Source organism: Nicotiana tabacum, chromosome 24 (genome assembly GCF_000715075.1).
Source record: "Nicotiana tabacum cultivar K326 chromosome 24, ASM71507v2, whole genome shotgun sequence".
Classification (NCBI taxonomy): domain Eukaryota; kingdom Viridiplantae; phylum Streptophyta; class Magnoliopsida; order Solanales; family Solanaceae; genus Nicotiana; species Nicotiana tabacum.
The window spans coordinates 44943695-44959218 of NC_134103.1; the positions used below are offsets into that span (position 1 = coordinate 44943695).

A 15524-nucleotide genomic window follows, 5' to 3' on the forward strand; every position below is an offset into this window, starting at 1 on the left:
AGAGTAGAATCTAGTAAATCCTCTAGAACTCGAGACCTCTTGGCCTCCTTATCCTCCCTCTCCTCACCCCGAATACGCTCTAACCTCCTAGCAATCTCCACAACTTGTTGCAATGGAGTATCAGTCTCCAACTTCCGAGCCATGCTGAATCTAAGACCATAACTGAGCCCCTCGATAAATCTGTGAACTCGCTCTCTAACTATATGGACCAAGGTAGGTGCATGTCGGGACAACTGGCTGAACCTGATGGCGTACTCCGAAACTATCATAATTCTCTAGTGCAGATGCTTGAACTCTATGTGCCACGCATCCCTGAAGGTCTGGGGAATAAACTCCTTCAAAAATATCTCTGAAAACTGAGTCCAAGTGAGTGGTGTTGCATCAGCTGGCCTACCCTCCTCATAAGCCTGCCACCACTGATACGCTGCTCATAACAGCTAAAATATAGTAAAAGCAACTCCGCTCACCTCCACAATACCCATGGTGCAGAGAATACGGTGACACTTCTCCAGAAAACCATGTGCATCCTCAGTAGCGGTTCCACTGAAAGTAGGTGGATTATACTTCTTGAACCTCTCAAGCCTCTTCTGCTCCTCCTCTGATGCACCTGGCCTGACCTCAGGTTGAACCCGAATAACAGGTTGTACTGGCATCACACCCGGATCCTGACCAATATAAGCCTGCTGCTCTAGAGTATAGGCGGCGAGAGTCTAAGCTCCTCCCCCAATCTGCAAAGTAGCTGGTGCAACTGGGATCAATCGCGCCTAAGCCAATGTACCAAACATGCTTAGGAACTGTGCTAAAGTCTCCTGAAGTCGATGGGTAGCAACAGGCGCCTCCGATGCCTGTCCCCCAACCGGAGCTACCGGTGGCTCCTCGGGTGCTTCTCTGGAAGGTGCTCTAGTTGCGGCACATGCCCCTCCTCTACCTCTAACTCGGCCCCGGCCTCTTGCGGCTCTAGCAGAGGGCGCATGTGTCTGCTTAGATGATCTCGTAGTGAGTGTCCTAACTATTTGTAAGAGAATAGAAATATAAAGGCTCAAACTCTGAAAGTAATGAATCCACATGATAAGAATGAAAGAAGTGGAATTTTCCTTATAGTTCTGTAGCCTCTCGAAGATAAGCACAGAAGTCTCCGTACCGATCTGCAAGACTCTACTAAACTTGCTCGTGATTCATAAAACCTATGAGCTTAGAGCTATGATACCAACTTGTCACGATCCAAAATCCCACCTAAGGCGTCGTGATGGCACCTAGTCTTCATGACTAGGTAAGCCGATTACGTACAACAGTTAAACCAGTTAAGCATAATGATTTATAACAGAGTTTAATATAAATACCGAAATAAATGTGACATAAGCCTACGTGGAAATAATCACAACAATCCTCCCAAGACTAGGAAATACAGAGTTACGAACTCTGGCTGAATACAAAGAAATATCTCAAAAACAAAATACAATGTTGTTTGAATAACGAGTTAACAGTACAATCAAAAGGAAAAGGACTTCAAGGGACTGTGACTACCAAGCAGCTCTACCTTGAATCCTTGCGATCAAGAAGCTAACTCTCTCTGAGTCTGATATCTCCGATACCTGGATCTGTATAAAAATGTGCAGAAGTATAGTATGAGTATACCTCGGTCGGTACCCAATAAGTATCAAGACTAACTCCGGTGGAGTAATGACGAGGTACAGTAAACACACCTACTAGTCATAATAACCTGTGCAGTATATAAGTATAAAGCTAATAATTGAAGCAAGAATCCGTAAATGGCAACAAGGAATAAACATGTGATAAAAACATCAAAGTAATCAGAACACTGTTAAAGTACCAATGAAACCAAATAAGGTAAACAAGTGACAACCGAATAATCAAGCCGTTCTAGCACAAGTTTCACAATAAAATTACTCTGAGATACCTCGTCTCTAAATCACAAGTCACAAGTCCCAAATCATAAATCATGTGCTCATGGCCCCTCGTGCCCACATTATTATCAACCGAATGGACAACTCACGTGCCAATATCTCAATCTGCCCTGTATAGTCACAGGCTCACTATCACAATCCGTCCGACGTGGTCACATACTCACTATCACAATTCGCTCGGTGTAGTCACAGGCTCACTATCACAATCCGTCCGGCATGGTCATAGGCCCAATATCACAGTGGAGGCAAATGATACAAGAATACATGTGCATGATCAATGAATGTCTAGTTTTATACTCCTGAACTGGTGTATACGACATGCTACGGTGTATGCTTGTGCGAGTGTACTATTACGGTCCAAGTCAACAAGTAATATCAAAGACATCGAGTAGTTCATTAAAAACAACACAACAAGTCACGTAAGGTGCATGACATACACAAGTAAAATAACACCATCACACGAATATCATCAACATTATACCCCTAGGCCGTTACATATCATCTCTGACATAGTCACCCTTGTCTTTCCGCATTGATAATATCATAATAGCTATTCTTATTGCTCCGCCCAGACAATCATCACAATAGCCACATGTATCACTCTGCATAATAGCCACCCGTATCACTCTGCATAATCAACAAGAGTGAGATGACACCCTTATGCTCTGCATTGCAACAACCAATCCACACACACACATGTTCTAACATCCCAATAACACGACAGATCAATTCGTACCATAAGTGCCCATAGGCCACAACCTTTCTGAAACAACAATACCGATATCACACAACACATAGCCCACGGCTCAACCACGATGTGAACAAGAATCTCAATAACAATAGAATAAAACGGAAAATAACTCAACAAAGAAGGATACACCATAAAACTAGAACTTCAACTAAAACAGGTTAATAACTCGCAATAAATCAACCTTTCATCACTTGCTTATGAATGAACTTAACAATGAAAGGCATGACGTATACTAACAACTTCAATTGAATACATATAAGAGTAACTCAACAACGATGGATAGAACATGTACTAACAACTTTGGTTAAATCATAATAAACTTGACGATGAAAGATATAGCATATAATAGTAACTTCAATTAAGACACATAAGAGTAAACTCGGCAATGAAAGCTAGAGCATGAAATAACGACTACAATCTAAGCATATAAGAATGAATTCAACAACGAAAGATGTAACAAGTAATAACAACTTCTAATTAAATGCATAAAGTAACCTAAGAGTCTAAACCGGTCAATTTTGCCACATATAAGTCGGGCACACACTCGTCACCTCATGTACACGCCTTCCACATAAGCCAAAAAATACAATCAACCCAAATCCTAAGGGGTAGTTCCCCCACACAAGGTTAGGCAAGATACTTACCTCAAAGAAGCTAAATCAATGCTCTCAAAAGACCTTCCCATGTAAAAAACCTCCGGACGGCTCGAATCTAGCAAAAATAACTTAATATCATTAATAAATGCCATAGAAAATAATTCTGGATAATAAAGTTTCGATCTTTAATGAAAACTAAAAAGTCAACCCTAGGCACGTACCTCGAAACCTAACAAAACTCACAAAATTCGAACACCCATTACGATACGAGTCCAACCATACCAAAATCATCCAATTCTGACCTTAAATTGGCCTTCAAGTCATTATTATATTTATAAAGTTTTTACAAAAATTCTCAATTTCTCCAATTCAAATCACTAATTAAATGATAAAAACAAAGATGACATCATAAAATATAACCAAATTCATGTCAAGAATACTTACCCCAATCCAAAACGTGAAAATTCCCTCCAAAATCGCCCAAATCCGAGCTTTCTAACTCAAAAAGTGATAAAATAACAAATGCCTTCGTGATAAAGTATTATATAATCTGCCGAGGGATTCTTCTTCGTGATCGCAGAAAATGTCTCGCGACCGCGAAGCACAAAACATAAGCTACCAAAATTACCTGTACGCGAACGCGATCTGCAGCCCTCAAACGCGACCCATCGTCTCAACTGACCTACGCGAACGCGACCCAACTCACGCGAACGCGATGGCCAATCCCCCGATGCCCCTCTAGCTCTAGCTCTATCTCTACGCGATCGCGACATAAGGGTAGCGAACGCGATGACCATCTTTCCCCAGGCTCTGCGAACACGATGACCAACTCGCGAACATGATGAGTAAATCCTCTGCCACCACAGATGCATTTCGCGATCGCGTTCGTCCTCACGCGAACGCGATGAACTATAAAACATCAGAAAACCAGCAACTCCAAAACATGAAGAAATGGCCTACGCCCATCCGAAACATACCCGAGACCCCGAAGACCTCTCCAAACATATCAACCAATCCCATAACACAACGCGGACCTGCTCGAGGCCTCAAATCACATCAAACAATATCAAAAATATGAATCGCACCTCAATTCAAGCCTAACGATCTAATGAACTTTCAACTTCTACAACTCGCGCCGAATCATATCAAATCAATTCGGAATGACCTCAAATTTTGCATGCAAGTCCCAAATGACACAACGGAGTTATACCAACTCCCGGAATCACAATTCGAACTCGATATCAATAAAGTCAACTCCCAATCAAATCTCTCTATCTTCCAAACCTTCAACTTTCTAACTTTCGCCACATCAAATCAACCTACGAACCTCTAAATCCAAATCCGGATATACGCCTAAGTCCAAAATCACCATACGAAGCTATTAGAATCGTCACACCATTCCGGAGTCGTCTACAAGTCAAACTCTAGCCAACTCTTACCACTTAAGTTTCTAAAACAAGAATCATTCTTCCAAATCAATCCCGAATTGCCCGAAAACCGAAACCGACCATACATGCAAGTCATAATACACAATACGAAGTTTCTCGAGACCTTCAACTACTGAACGAAATGCTAAAGCTCTAAACGACTGGTCAGATCGTTACAAATATCTTAATCAAAAGCTTCTTAATATATATGCGATTATAAAGGAGGCTACAATTTGTTGAAAACGGTTACAAACTTTAAGACGTGAAGCATCAAGCATAACCAATTATATTGCTCATATTCACATTTTAAACTATGTTTTGTTGAAATTCAAAATATAAGAAAGCTGTCAACTAGAATATTTAATATATTAGAATAATTACGTAAGAAAAAGGTTATACCAATTGAATTAGTTGTGTACAGCCTACAAACTATAATTTTGATCGGCGACAAAATCATTTGAATAGGCTTACTGCTCATCCATTTCAGCTTGTACTTTTTTCTTTTAAAATTTTAATTACTCATTATGTTTTGATATTATTTATATATTTCAAAAAGTATGTACTAGACATACGATACACATGTAACGCACGACACGTATAGTAATACTATAAAACCCATATTATCTCATTAATTTGAAAGTGATAGTTTTTCTTTTATCGATTCATTTGATCTTAGCTATAAATAGTCATCTCCCCATAGGCAAATGGCCCGAGAGTCCTAAAAACAACAGATAAGACTTAGTAAAATATGTGGAAGTCGCCATCATCGTCCTCTTCCCTCAACATTCATCTATTTCTATTTCTTCTGATCAGCAGCCAACATGTTACTGTTTCATCACAGCCACTATACACAAATTCAAGATGGATTGTGAACTCAACAGGGCAAATAGTGAAACTGGCATGTATAAATTGGGTGTCACATATGGAAGTTATGGTGGCAGAAGGGCTAAACCAACAGCCAGTGGATGCAATTTCTCAAGCTATTTTGTTAATTGTGTTAGACTTACTTGGCCTCTCTTCTTGTTTACTAATGATTCTTTGGGATCAATAACTGTAAGACAATCTTTCAAGAACCTTGGACTGTTTGGTTCCATTGTTGGTCTTCAAGCTAACAATCCTTCCATTGTTGATCTCTCTGTCCTCGATGCTTACCAGGTAACAAATTTGCATTCCGAATTTAAGTTACACTAACTGTATAAAAAATTTTTTACGTCAACAATATATTTCAAGATTAGTTATCATTTTTGTGAAGACACAAATTTATCTGTAATTACCTTATAAGTTACCTAATTGTGTTATCATTTATAGAACTTAAATTCATCTGTTCCTAGATGATTGATGATTTGTTGCTTGACTAGTGACTTACGCAAATCTTTTTTCTTGCTCAAACAAGAAGTTAAGAAATATAAGATAAATTGTAGGTATAGAAGTTGTTAGAAGTCACATTTCAATGGGGGCACCTAGTTTATTAAGTTTATCAACTATGTAGGGTTAGCTCCGGAAAAAAGGAAAAATACGGTTAGCTTTATTCTATGTTGATGGAAGACTTGGGCCGAAAGTAGATATTCCTTCCATCCCATAATTATTATCCACATTTCACTTTTTGGATCGATGTCATTTTCCATCATTGCGATCACTGTATAATAATATAGATCCAGTGTAATCTTTTATAAAGAGATCAAAAAGAATATTTTAATGGATTTTTCCAATCATTTAAAACCTATCAAAATTCAACTCGTGTTCCTTTTAAAATGTCGAATATTTCACAGACCAACTAAATTGTTTAAATTGTTTGAGTGAAAGAGTATCTTGAACTTTTTTTTGTTTGTAGTTAGTTGTACTTGCGGAATTGTAAATATATCATTTTTATATAAGTATGCTCATTAAATTAATTTCTGTACTATGCGTGTCAAAGTTTGTTTATTATCAAACCTTTGGTAAAGATCGAATTTAGATTTTATTTATATCATAGCTAAGGAATGTATTCTTATCTCTTTCATTGGCCACTGACAATAAAGATAGTATTTATCACCACCCTAATATCATAGGAATATGGATAATTGTGCAGCTCTGTAATTCCTAAAACTTGATATTATATCTACTTTTGGAAAAGTATCAAATAGAGAAATGTTTCTTTGAGCTACTTACTCTATTTGTTCACTTGGGAGCCTGAAACGGATTTGTTTGGAATCTTAAAAATTATTTTATAATAGCTGATTCAATCCGTTTTGTTTTATTCTATCTTATCTTTAAGTAGCTTATGTACCAATGACGCTGTACTGATGGTGACCCCCAACAAATATCAACTGTTCTTGCACGCCACTACTCCTTTTTTATTTCTTAAAAAAGGTGCAACCTAAAAAGTAATTAGATCTAGGTTCAGTTGATCAGGTAGAGCAATCCCAACACAAATTAAAATTGTAATTTTATTGGATGATAAACAACCTAAATGTACTGTTTCCGTTCCAAAATAATGACATAGTGCAAAATATGACAGTTAATCCATCTAAGTTTCAGTGTTGATCTATAGGTTGATACTTTATATTTTAAAAACAACATTCATGCATTTACTTAAAAACTACACAAAATATATATTGTAAATCACAATTTTATATAATTAAAATTATTGTAAACTTATCATCAGAAAAAAATATATTCTGAAATAGTTAGTAACAGTGTCATTCTTGTTGAGACGTTTAGTTTTTCCTCCATTAGCTAATTTTCTTATTTCAATACTCTTTTCATTTACCATATGTAGTATGTCCAATTATTATCCATTTAACAATAGGAATATATGACAGGCAGTGGTGGCTAGCCTTGCAAAAAACAATGTAATGATGATATTAGATAATCACATAAGCAAGCCTGGGTGGTGCTGCAGCAGATTTGATGGGAATGGCTTCTTTGGAGATGAGTACTTTGACCCTGACCTCTGGGTCCAAGGCCTTACCAAAGTAGCCACTATTTTCAAGAGTACTAACAACGTAGTAGGCATGAGCTTAAGAAATGAACTTCGTGGACTTCTACAAAATGCTGATGATTGGTACAGGTATATACACCACTATTCAATCTATCAAAAATGAAAAATCTTCTAAACATTGTTGAAAATCTACCTATAAATATTTTCCTGAAAATGACTTCCGTTGCAGCAAGCACTACATAGTTGAAAATTATCTAAACAATGTATATAATTGGACTAAGTTCCAACACATCACCATGAATGCAGTTTATGTTCCAACATTTTACCGCGCCTGATTGCTACATGCACTAACTCAAAAATTTATATTTGTTGCTATGGTTCACCAATTAAAGTGGTGGTTGTTGAGCCAGGTACATGCAGAAAGGAGCTGAAGCAGTGCATGCAGCTAATCCCAATGTTCTTGTTATACTATCCGGCCTAAGTTTCGACAAGGATCTTTCTTTCTTGCACGAAAGACCAGTAAACTTGACATTCAGTGGCAAGCTAGTTTACGAGATTCATCGATATGGTTTCACAGATGGAGATACTTGGTCAGGAGACAATCCAAACCAAGCATGCGGAGTAGTGTTAAATGACATGGTGAGCAAAGGAACATTTGTGTTAGAACAAGGCTACCCATTGTTTGTGAGCGAGTTTGGAGTGGATCAAAGAGGCACTAATGTGAATGACAATAGGTATTTCAATTGCTTTCTTGGACTGGCAGCTGAACTTGACTTTGATTGGGCACTCTGGACACTTGTTGGGAGCTATTATTTGAGAGATGGGGTTGTGGGGCTCAATGAGTACTATGGGGTTTTAGATTGGAACTGGCGAGATATCAGGAACTCAAGCTTTCTGGAAAGAATCTCAGCCATTCGCTCGCCATTCCAAGGTATAAGCTGAAGTGGTAACATCTATGTTGGTCTGACTTTTCAAAAATGTTGCTCTCACCCCGTCCCCCGTGTCAGATCCTCCAAAAATGCACTAATTTTGGAGGATCCGACACACAATCTAGCAACATTTTTGAAAAGTCCGAGCAACATAGGATAACATAATTGTTAAAAGTTATCTATGAAAAAAGAACTAAGCATTTACCTTGGTTCAAATGCAGGACCAGGATATACCGAGACTCGTCTCCATAAAGTGATTTTCCATCCAAAGACGGGGCTTTGTGTTCGAAGAACCTCATTGCTGCAGCCATTGCTCTGAGGCTGCAGCATGGAGCTATGCTCCCCAAAAAACAGACAGTCATCGGAACTTACTTTTGCCTGCAAGCAGATGAGCTTGGGGAGCCAGCAAAACTTGGTATAACATGCAGTGATGACAGCTCAAAATGGGAAACCATCTCGGACTCTAAGATGCACCTGTCTTCTAAGCTACAAGATGCTACTAGTGTCTGCTTGGATGTTGATTCCAACAATGTTATTGTCACACAAACATGCAAGTGTTTGAGCACAAATGACACAACATGTGATCCTGGAAGTCAGTGGTTCAAAATTATTGACAGCACAAGGGTGACAAAAACAACAAAATCCTTTCTTCAAATCAAGCCAATCATTCATTTTCTAGCAAGGAGTTTCTTCGGAAGCTACATCTGATAACATAGAGTACTTCATTTAGACATGCAATTGAAGATTTTTCAACACTTAAATACTCATGGAATTGTTGGACACTCTAATAGTTCACAAATGGATTTTATCATTGCAATACAAGTCATTCTTCCATGGCATCTCCACCTTCAATCACTTGTACAATCTCTCTCAATGGTGTAATCTTTGTAAGGAGAACTTCTGCAAGCCAAAGAATTCCAGCCGACGCATTAGCAAAATTCCATTCAGAAGTCAAATTACCATGATAGTTGCTCTATTACATTGCATGTTGACAAGTCTGAGAACACTAACCAGTCTTTTTGGGGAACGAGTAACCTTTTTGTGGATAGGTGCGGGGATTAGGCGACAAATGGTTTCTTAAGTACTCCGTGTTTCCCTAACAACCAAGATAAGAGTTTAGAAGCCACATGCTATAAAAAACAAAAAATGGTGTTATGCATTCTACACTGAAAATTTGTCATTATCGCTAGAAAGAGAGCTTTTTTTTCCCCGTTAGGTTCACTTAAAGGAAAGCTGACCTTTGTTATCACACAGATATCAACATTGCTGCCACTACCGAGGTCATTGAATACTCCGGACAATATGGCCTCTGCTACTAGCTTTATCCCTTCATCCCTCTGCAACAAATTCCCCTCAACATTCAGGATTCATAATACATCTACCAGCCAAATGCAGCAAAGTATTCTAGCTGAAAGAAACAAACTTACGTTCATCCCTTCCCGGTATTTTGACTCAAAGATAGCCATTGCTGCGAGGGAACCAGAGCCCATTGTGGCATATGGCAGAGTATCAGTTGATCCATGTGGATAAATCTGAGAGGCGATCGATTGACCAAATAGTGGAACTTTGATGACAATGCGGAAAAATATATACACACACGCCCACATACATTTATATACATACTAATACACAAATATAAATGTGAAGACTACTTACAGTATGCAGATGGGGACCTGTGACATCCACACCACCAAGGACCAAAGCAGCTGAGACATGGCCTTGGTAGCTGGTAAAGAGAACATAGTTAGGCTTCTAGGATTGATTTTTTAATGCACTCGAAGACACTACTATGCCTATTAGGAACATTAACAATAGAAGCTTTACCTGAAAAGGTGAGACTTCAAAAGAGTAAGAGCTGTCACAACCCTGGATTCACGACCAGTGTGAAACCTATGAAGCTTCAGCTGGGAACTGACCATGTCTAGAGAATAACAGTTCTAAATTAACATTAAGAGATGACATAGAGCGGGGAGAGAGAGAGAGAGAGAGAGAGAGAGAGAGAGAACCGGATTGGAAACTTAAAAGGAGAAGGTCTATTGCAAACAATTTCCAAAAACTGCTAGAATACGTATATAAAGCTCATTACCAGTAACCGCCTCTGTATCAGCAGCTGTCCCAGCTCCGCAGCAATATATATTAGGAGCCATGTAATGAATTTTCTCACAGTTTTTATCTGCAACAATTGGCCCTTCAGTTGCCCGTGTGTCCGCTCCAAGGATAACACCATCCTGAACAAGAATCATGCTCAAGAAGTTGATTAAGGGCTACGATTCCAGATTCTGCATGACTTGTGCATAATCGAACAGATAAAGTAACCCCAAAATGTCACATTTTCTAACAAGCATGTTATAATATGTCAATTAGGCACTATTTCCAAGGTCTGCTGATTCATCATGCAAGGGCTCATGGAAAATCAATAAGAGCACTACAGATAAAAGCCAAATTGTCCATAAAAACAACAGAAGAGGGAAAGAAGAGAAAGATGTGAAGAAGCAGCAATCTTTGAGAAGTACTATTCATTGAAATGCAAATAACTCTTATTCAGTTTTTTATCAGCATTACTATTTTAATTTCATTCTCTGGAAGACAACCTAAATGTGTTTATAGATAGTTAAACTAAACCGAGAAGTATAATCAGTTGAATGAAGTTAATACCACAAAGTAGAAACTACCGGGTCTCAATTCCAGACAATGACCTACATCATGATGCCCGTCTTTATTTTCTCAATAAGTATGATGTTCTTTTCTGGATCTTGAAAGACTACCTTCTGCTTTGCGACCTCATCAACAGCTTTTCCTCAAGCTTCCTGCTATTTAAGTAGAAAAATATGCATAGTCCCTACCTAATTTCCTCTCTTGCTAGGCAACTGACCAAAACTCAAAAGTGCGGGATTTCATCATTTAAAAAAATCAACTATGGCGTTTGGTAATGTATGTAGATGAATTCTAATCCGACTGAAGAAAGCACAAACAGAACTAAGCTTCAGTTTTCTACACTAGCATCTTACAGTAAAAGGAAGGCAGAATACATAGTTTACCCCTAATGTTGAGACCAAATCCATGTACACACCTATCGAACACGGCAACCCTTTACATACCCAACCTTTTCAAAATGTGTCTAATACAAACCTAAGTTGCGCAGACTCTTCGTTTTTGGTGCCGCACTTGTCAAGACATGGGACGGGTGCGGGTGCGGGATACGTCCCGGATTCGGTCAACTAACTTCGGATACCTAAAACCAAGAATGCAAGGGGTCGTGTTCTGATTTCGGACTTCTGGTAGACAGTAGCAGCGATGAAGAGTTGGTGGAAGGCCTTGATGGCTTTCTTTTTCTCTTTATAGCTCTATTTTTTATAATTTTGAATTTTCATAGTTGAATCCCTACACCCGTATTCATATCTGGATCCGCACTCCCGAATCTTAAAATTTAGATTTTGCCAAATCCGACACTCGGATCCGTGCCCGTATCGGATACCCGCACCCGAGTCCGAGCAACTTAGATACAAATCATTTTTTCCAGGTGGTGCGCACTTGTTTAACAAAAAAAAATGAGCGCATACAATCGGTAAATATTGGCCCCAATCCTTATTAAGTGCCATGTGTCAAAATTTTATTGGTTTCCAATTTTTTCTTTTATTTTCCTTATTTTCTTTAATTTCTTCTTCCCTAACGCTAGCCCTCTTCCATCAAGACCACCGGCCACCGTCTATTTACGCAACCGTCCTCCTTCAAAAATACCATAATGTCATATTCCCTTCTTTCTTCAACTTTCAGATGCAAAAGTTTTAAATTCTTTTCTTTTTTGAAAGATCAGATTCTTGGTGTTAATAAATAAGATCAAAGTCCATGCATAATTAATAGGCATGATTGGTAAGTGAGTAGGCTCCTCTATAACTACTATTCGGCCATTAAAATCAATCAGCGACGAAGCTACTGAGGCCAAAATCCGACAGCGATGAATCCACCATTTTCACCGGCAAGATTTGAAAGATCTTCGTCCTCTGTATTATCACAATTCTAGATTTGGAAGATGAATTTTATCTTTTACTTATTTTTCTTTGTTTACCAGAAACACGACTTTTTGAGAAGAAAACAGGACTATGTTCCAATTCTTGATTGAATGAACAGATCTGGAAAAACAAATAGTCTTTTGAGTATTTCTGATTTTGGGTGAGATGAATTTCTTGGAATTATTGATGAGTTTTCATGGGGTCTAAAACTAACTATAATAGAGGTAAGCAAACAGAAGGAGCGGGTTGGTGGAGAGGAGGGTTTGGAATTTGTCTTTGGGGAAGGAGGTGGAGAAGATGATCAAAAGTGGGGTTTGGAAGAAGAGGAGGTGGGTGGGGGAGGGGATTCATTTATGTTTTTCTACTCTAAATTTTTCTTTTTTTTTGGCCATTTGGGGTGCAAATTAGATATTTTTTTTCCTTGAGCTATGACACGTGTCATGCTTTAATTGGCCAGTGTGATACAATCTCCAAGAAGGAGTGGTCTGGTCAAAAGTGGTATGTCTCAGACACAATTGTGAGTGTGTAAAAGGTTACCCGTGGTTGACATGGTTGTCACAAGAATAAGGCCTCAAGCCCAGGGGGCAAAATATGTATTCAGCCTAAAAAGAACACAGATTGCAGACGACTCATGCGTATGGTTAGACTATTAAACGAAATACATTTTTTTGACCAAGAACTTACAAGGAAATCCATGCAGCATTAAATGACATTCTAATATGTTTTTTCCTCCTTTTTCACAGTAGTGTTGATGTCAAACTTCTGGTCGGATGAACTAAATTATTTAGCAACGCAAAAGAATGCAGATCATACAAGCAACCAGCTCAAGAGTCACCATATTGTACGCTCTAGTCAGTTGCTGATTATGTTGAACTATTACAGTATAATTAATTTCAACAAATTGTATGATCTCTATGATGTCATATGATTCTATTGCTATTTTAACTAAAGCACAACACTATATTGAGAAGAATTTCTTATGAATGTAGTCAAACGAAACCAAGGTAAGCTTGGACCACTATAATGTTAAAACATCTTTGCTCTTAATGGTTCTCATTTCACAACTTATGTGCTAGATTCCAAACATCTCTGAATTGCCAGATGAGGAGAACAAAATTCGCTCTCTCTTTTTTGCTCTGTAAATATAATAAATTCCTTTGCACTAAATTAGGTCTGAGCAGTGTTATATAAGCACACCACAATGCAAGAGGCATTGCCAACATGCCTTATGCATGGCAGAGGTGAAACTATGCTGAGGAGTTATCTTTCTTGAGTGAGGCCTTCACCTGTATGGTTTTGGTCTGACGCTTTAACACCCTTATTACAAGGAGTGCCCATATTTGAGTGAGGCCTTCAAATTTTTACTTCATTTTTTACCTTAGCCAATTAATAAGAGGTGTTTCCATCATAAGATCATTTAAAATTCTCTCTGTTTATTTATGTATTTAAGGAAAAGCAAAGTGCGTGTCCTAATCTGCAAAAAGCAGCAGCCTTTCCCCTCATGCCGGATCCTCTCTCCCTTTTGACCACAACTTTCATCAATGTAGCTTCTCTCGCTTATTTTTTATTTTTTCCATTTTTTTCTGAATCATTGATCATATTGAATTTTTAAGCACATTAAAAGAAATAAGTCCTATAAGGCGTTCGCTTCACAGCTTGAGGCATACATCTCACTTTTTAGCAAGAAAAATAGCTTCTCTATTTTTAATACACATGTGGTAAGCTGTAGGAGGTTCACGATCTTGCTACATCAGATTAACAGAGCATATCATACTTAGAAAGAGAAGACTTTGAAATGAAAACATTGAGTAGAGTGAGTGGAATTGGGATATGAATAAATCTATGTTTATTATGTTGATATGAATAAGCTTTCCGGTCTTGAAGCTCGGGAGGAATATAGATAATAATGATCACTTAATAGATAATAATGGTCAGTTATGGTAACGTATTCCATATTTTCAAAAGTCTACATGAAAATTGTGTGAGATCAAGAATCCTTTGTTTCTACTTACAGCAACAACTAAGCCTCAATCCCAAACAAGTTAGGTGGGTTGTATGAATCAGACCATGTTATAATCCTTTGTTTTTACTTATAAAAAAAAGGAAAAGAATCCTTTGTTTTCCGAGAACCCCTAGTTTACCTTTAAAGGAAAATGATTTAGTGTTGGAATGAAATGAACCCAATAATGTAGAACAGATGGGAGATTCATATAGCCGACCCAACAAATTTTGGGGTGAGGCATGGTTAACTTACGTAATCCAACAATAGACACATAAAACACAAACTAAAACTAACCCAAACGAAATTTTTAGCAAAGTAAAAAGGGGAACGGACCTGAAAAATTAAGCCGACGATGGTAGTACCAGTCTTGAGAAAAGAAGGAGCACGGAGTCCTTTATTGACCAGCATCTCATTCCTTCTACATAGATCAAAACTAAACCCACCTTTTTGGGGAACATCCATTGTTGCCTTAGCCGTCATTTTACCTCCAAATAAAACCTACCCACAGAGCAAATGTTAAAGACAGGAATGCAGTATAATGGAACTGTGAATCGGTAAGAAACTTAAAACCCTTAAATTAAAGTTCTTAGTAGGGACTTACTTGCTGCAGATGATGAGCTGAAAAGGCAAAGTTCGGAATCGGAAAGAGAGATTGTGAAAATAGCCAAGGTTTGGAGAACAAGAAAAGGAGATATTGTGAAAATAACTGGTGAATCTGCTATGGACGGGTAACTCTTGGCTGCTTCGGTTAAGGCCCAAAATTTATTCAGTTGGGTTACCCAAATAGTCCACCGAATTTAGGCGAAAAATTCATAAATAGCCATTTTTACTCCTAGTCAATCAAATTAAGCCACATAATCAAAAGTCAACCTTGTTTAGCCACTAAATTAGTACGGAAAAGTGTTATTGACTAAATTTATCCCTACTCTATTTATAAATTTACGCAATACGACCTCACACTCTA

At 38.1% G+C, this 15524-nt stretch overlaps 1 protein-coding gene and 1 pseudogene across 1 annotated transcript; one reads left to right on the top strand and one right to left on the bottom strand.

Moving 5' to 3' along the window:
• The first annotated feature begins 5380 nt into the window (after positions 1-5380).
• Positions 5381-9387, top strand: LOC107790160 (glycosyl hydrolase 5 family protein-like; annotated as a pseudogene).
• Positions 9174-15310, bottom strand: LOC107762226 (proteasome subunit beta type-7-A). The gene is made up of 9 exons (XM_075247795.1): positions 15162-15310; positions 14894-15058; positions 10635-10776; positions 10373-10469; positions 10205-10274; positions 9976-10080; positions 9787-9885; positions 9560-9644; positions 9174-9448 (listed from the first exon to the last, which is right to left on the bottom strand). The coding sequence occupies exons 2-9, from the start codon at positions 15038-15040 to the stop codon at positions 9372-9374; spliced, it is 822 nt and encodes a 273-aa protein (XP_075103896.1). The 5' UTR covers positions 15041-15058; positions 15162-15310; the 3' UTR covers positions 9174-9371.
• Between the last annotated feature and the right edge of the window lie 214 nt (positions 15311-15524).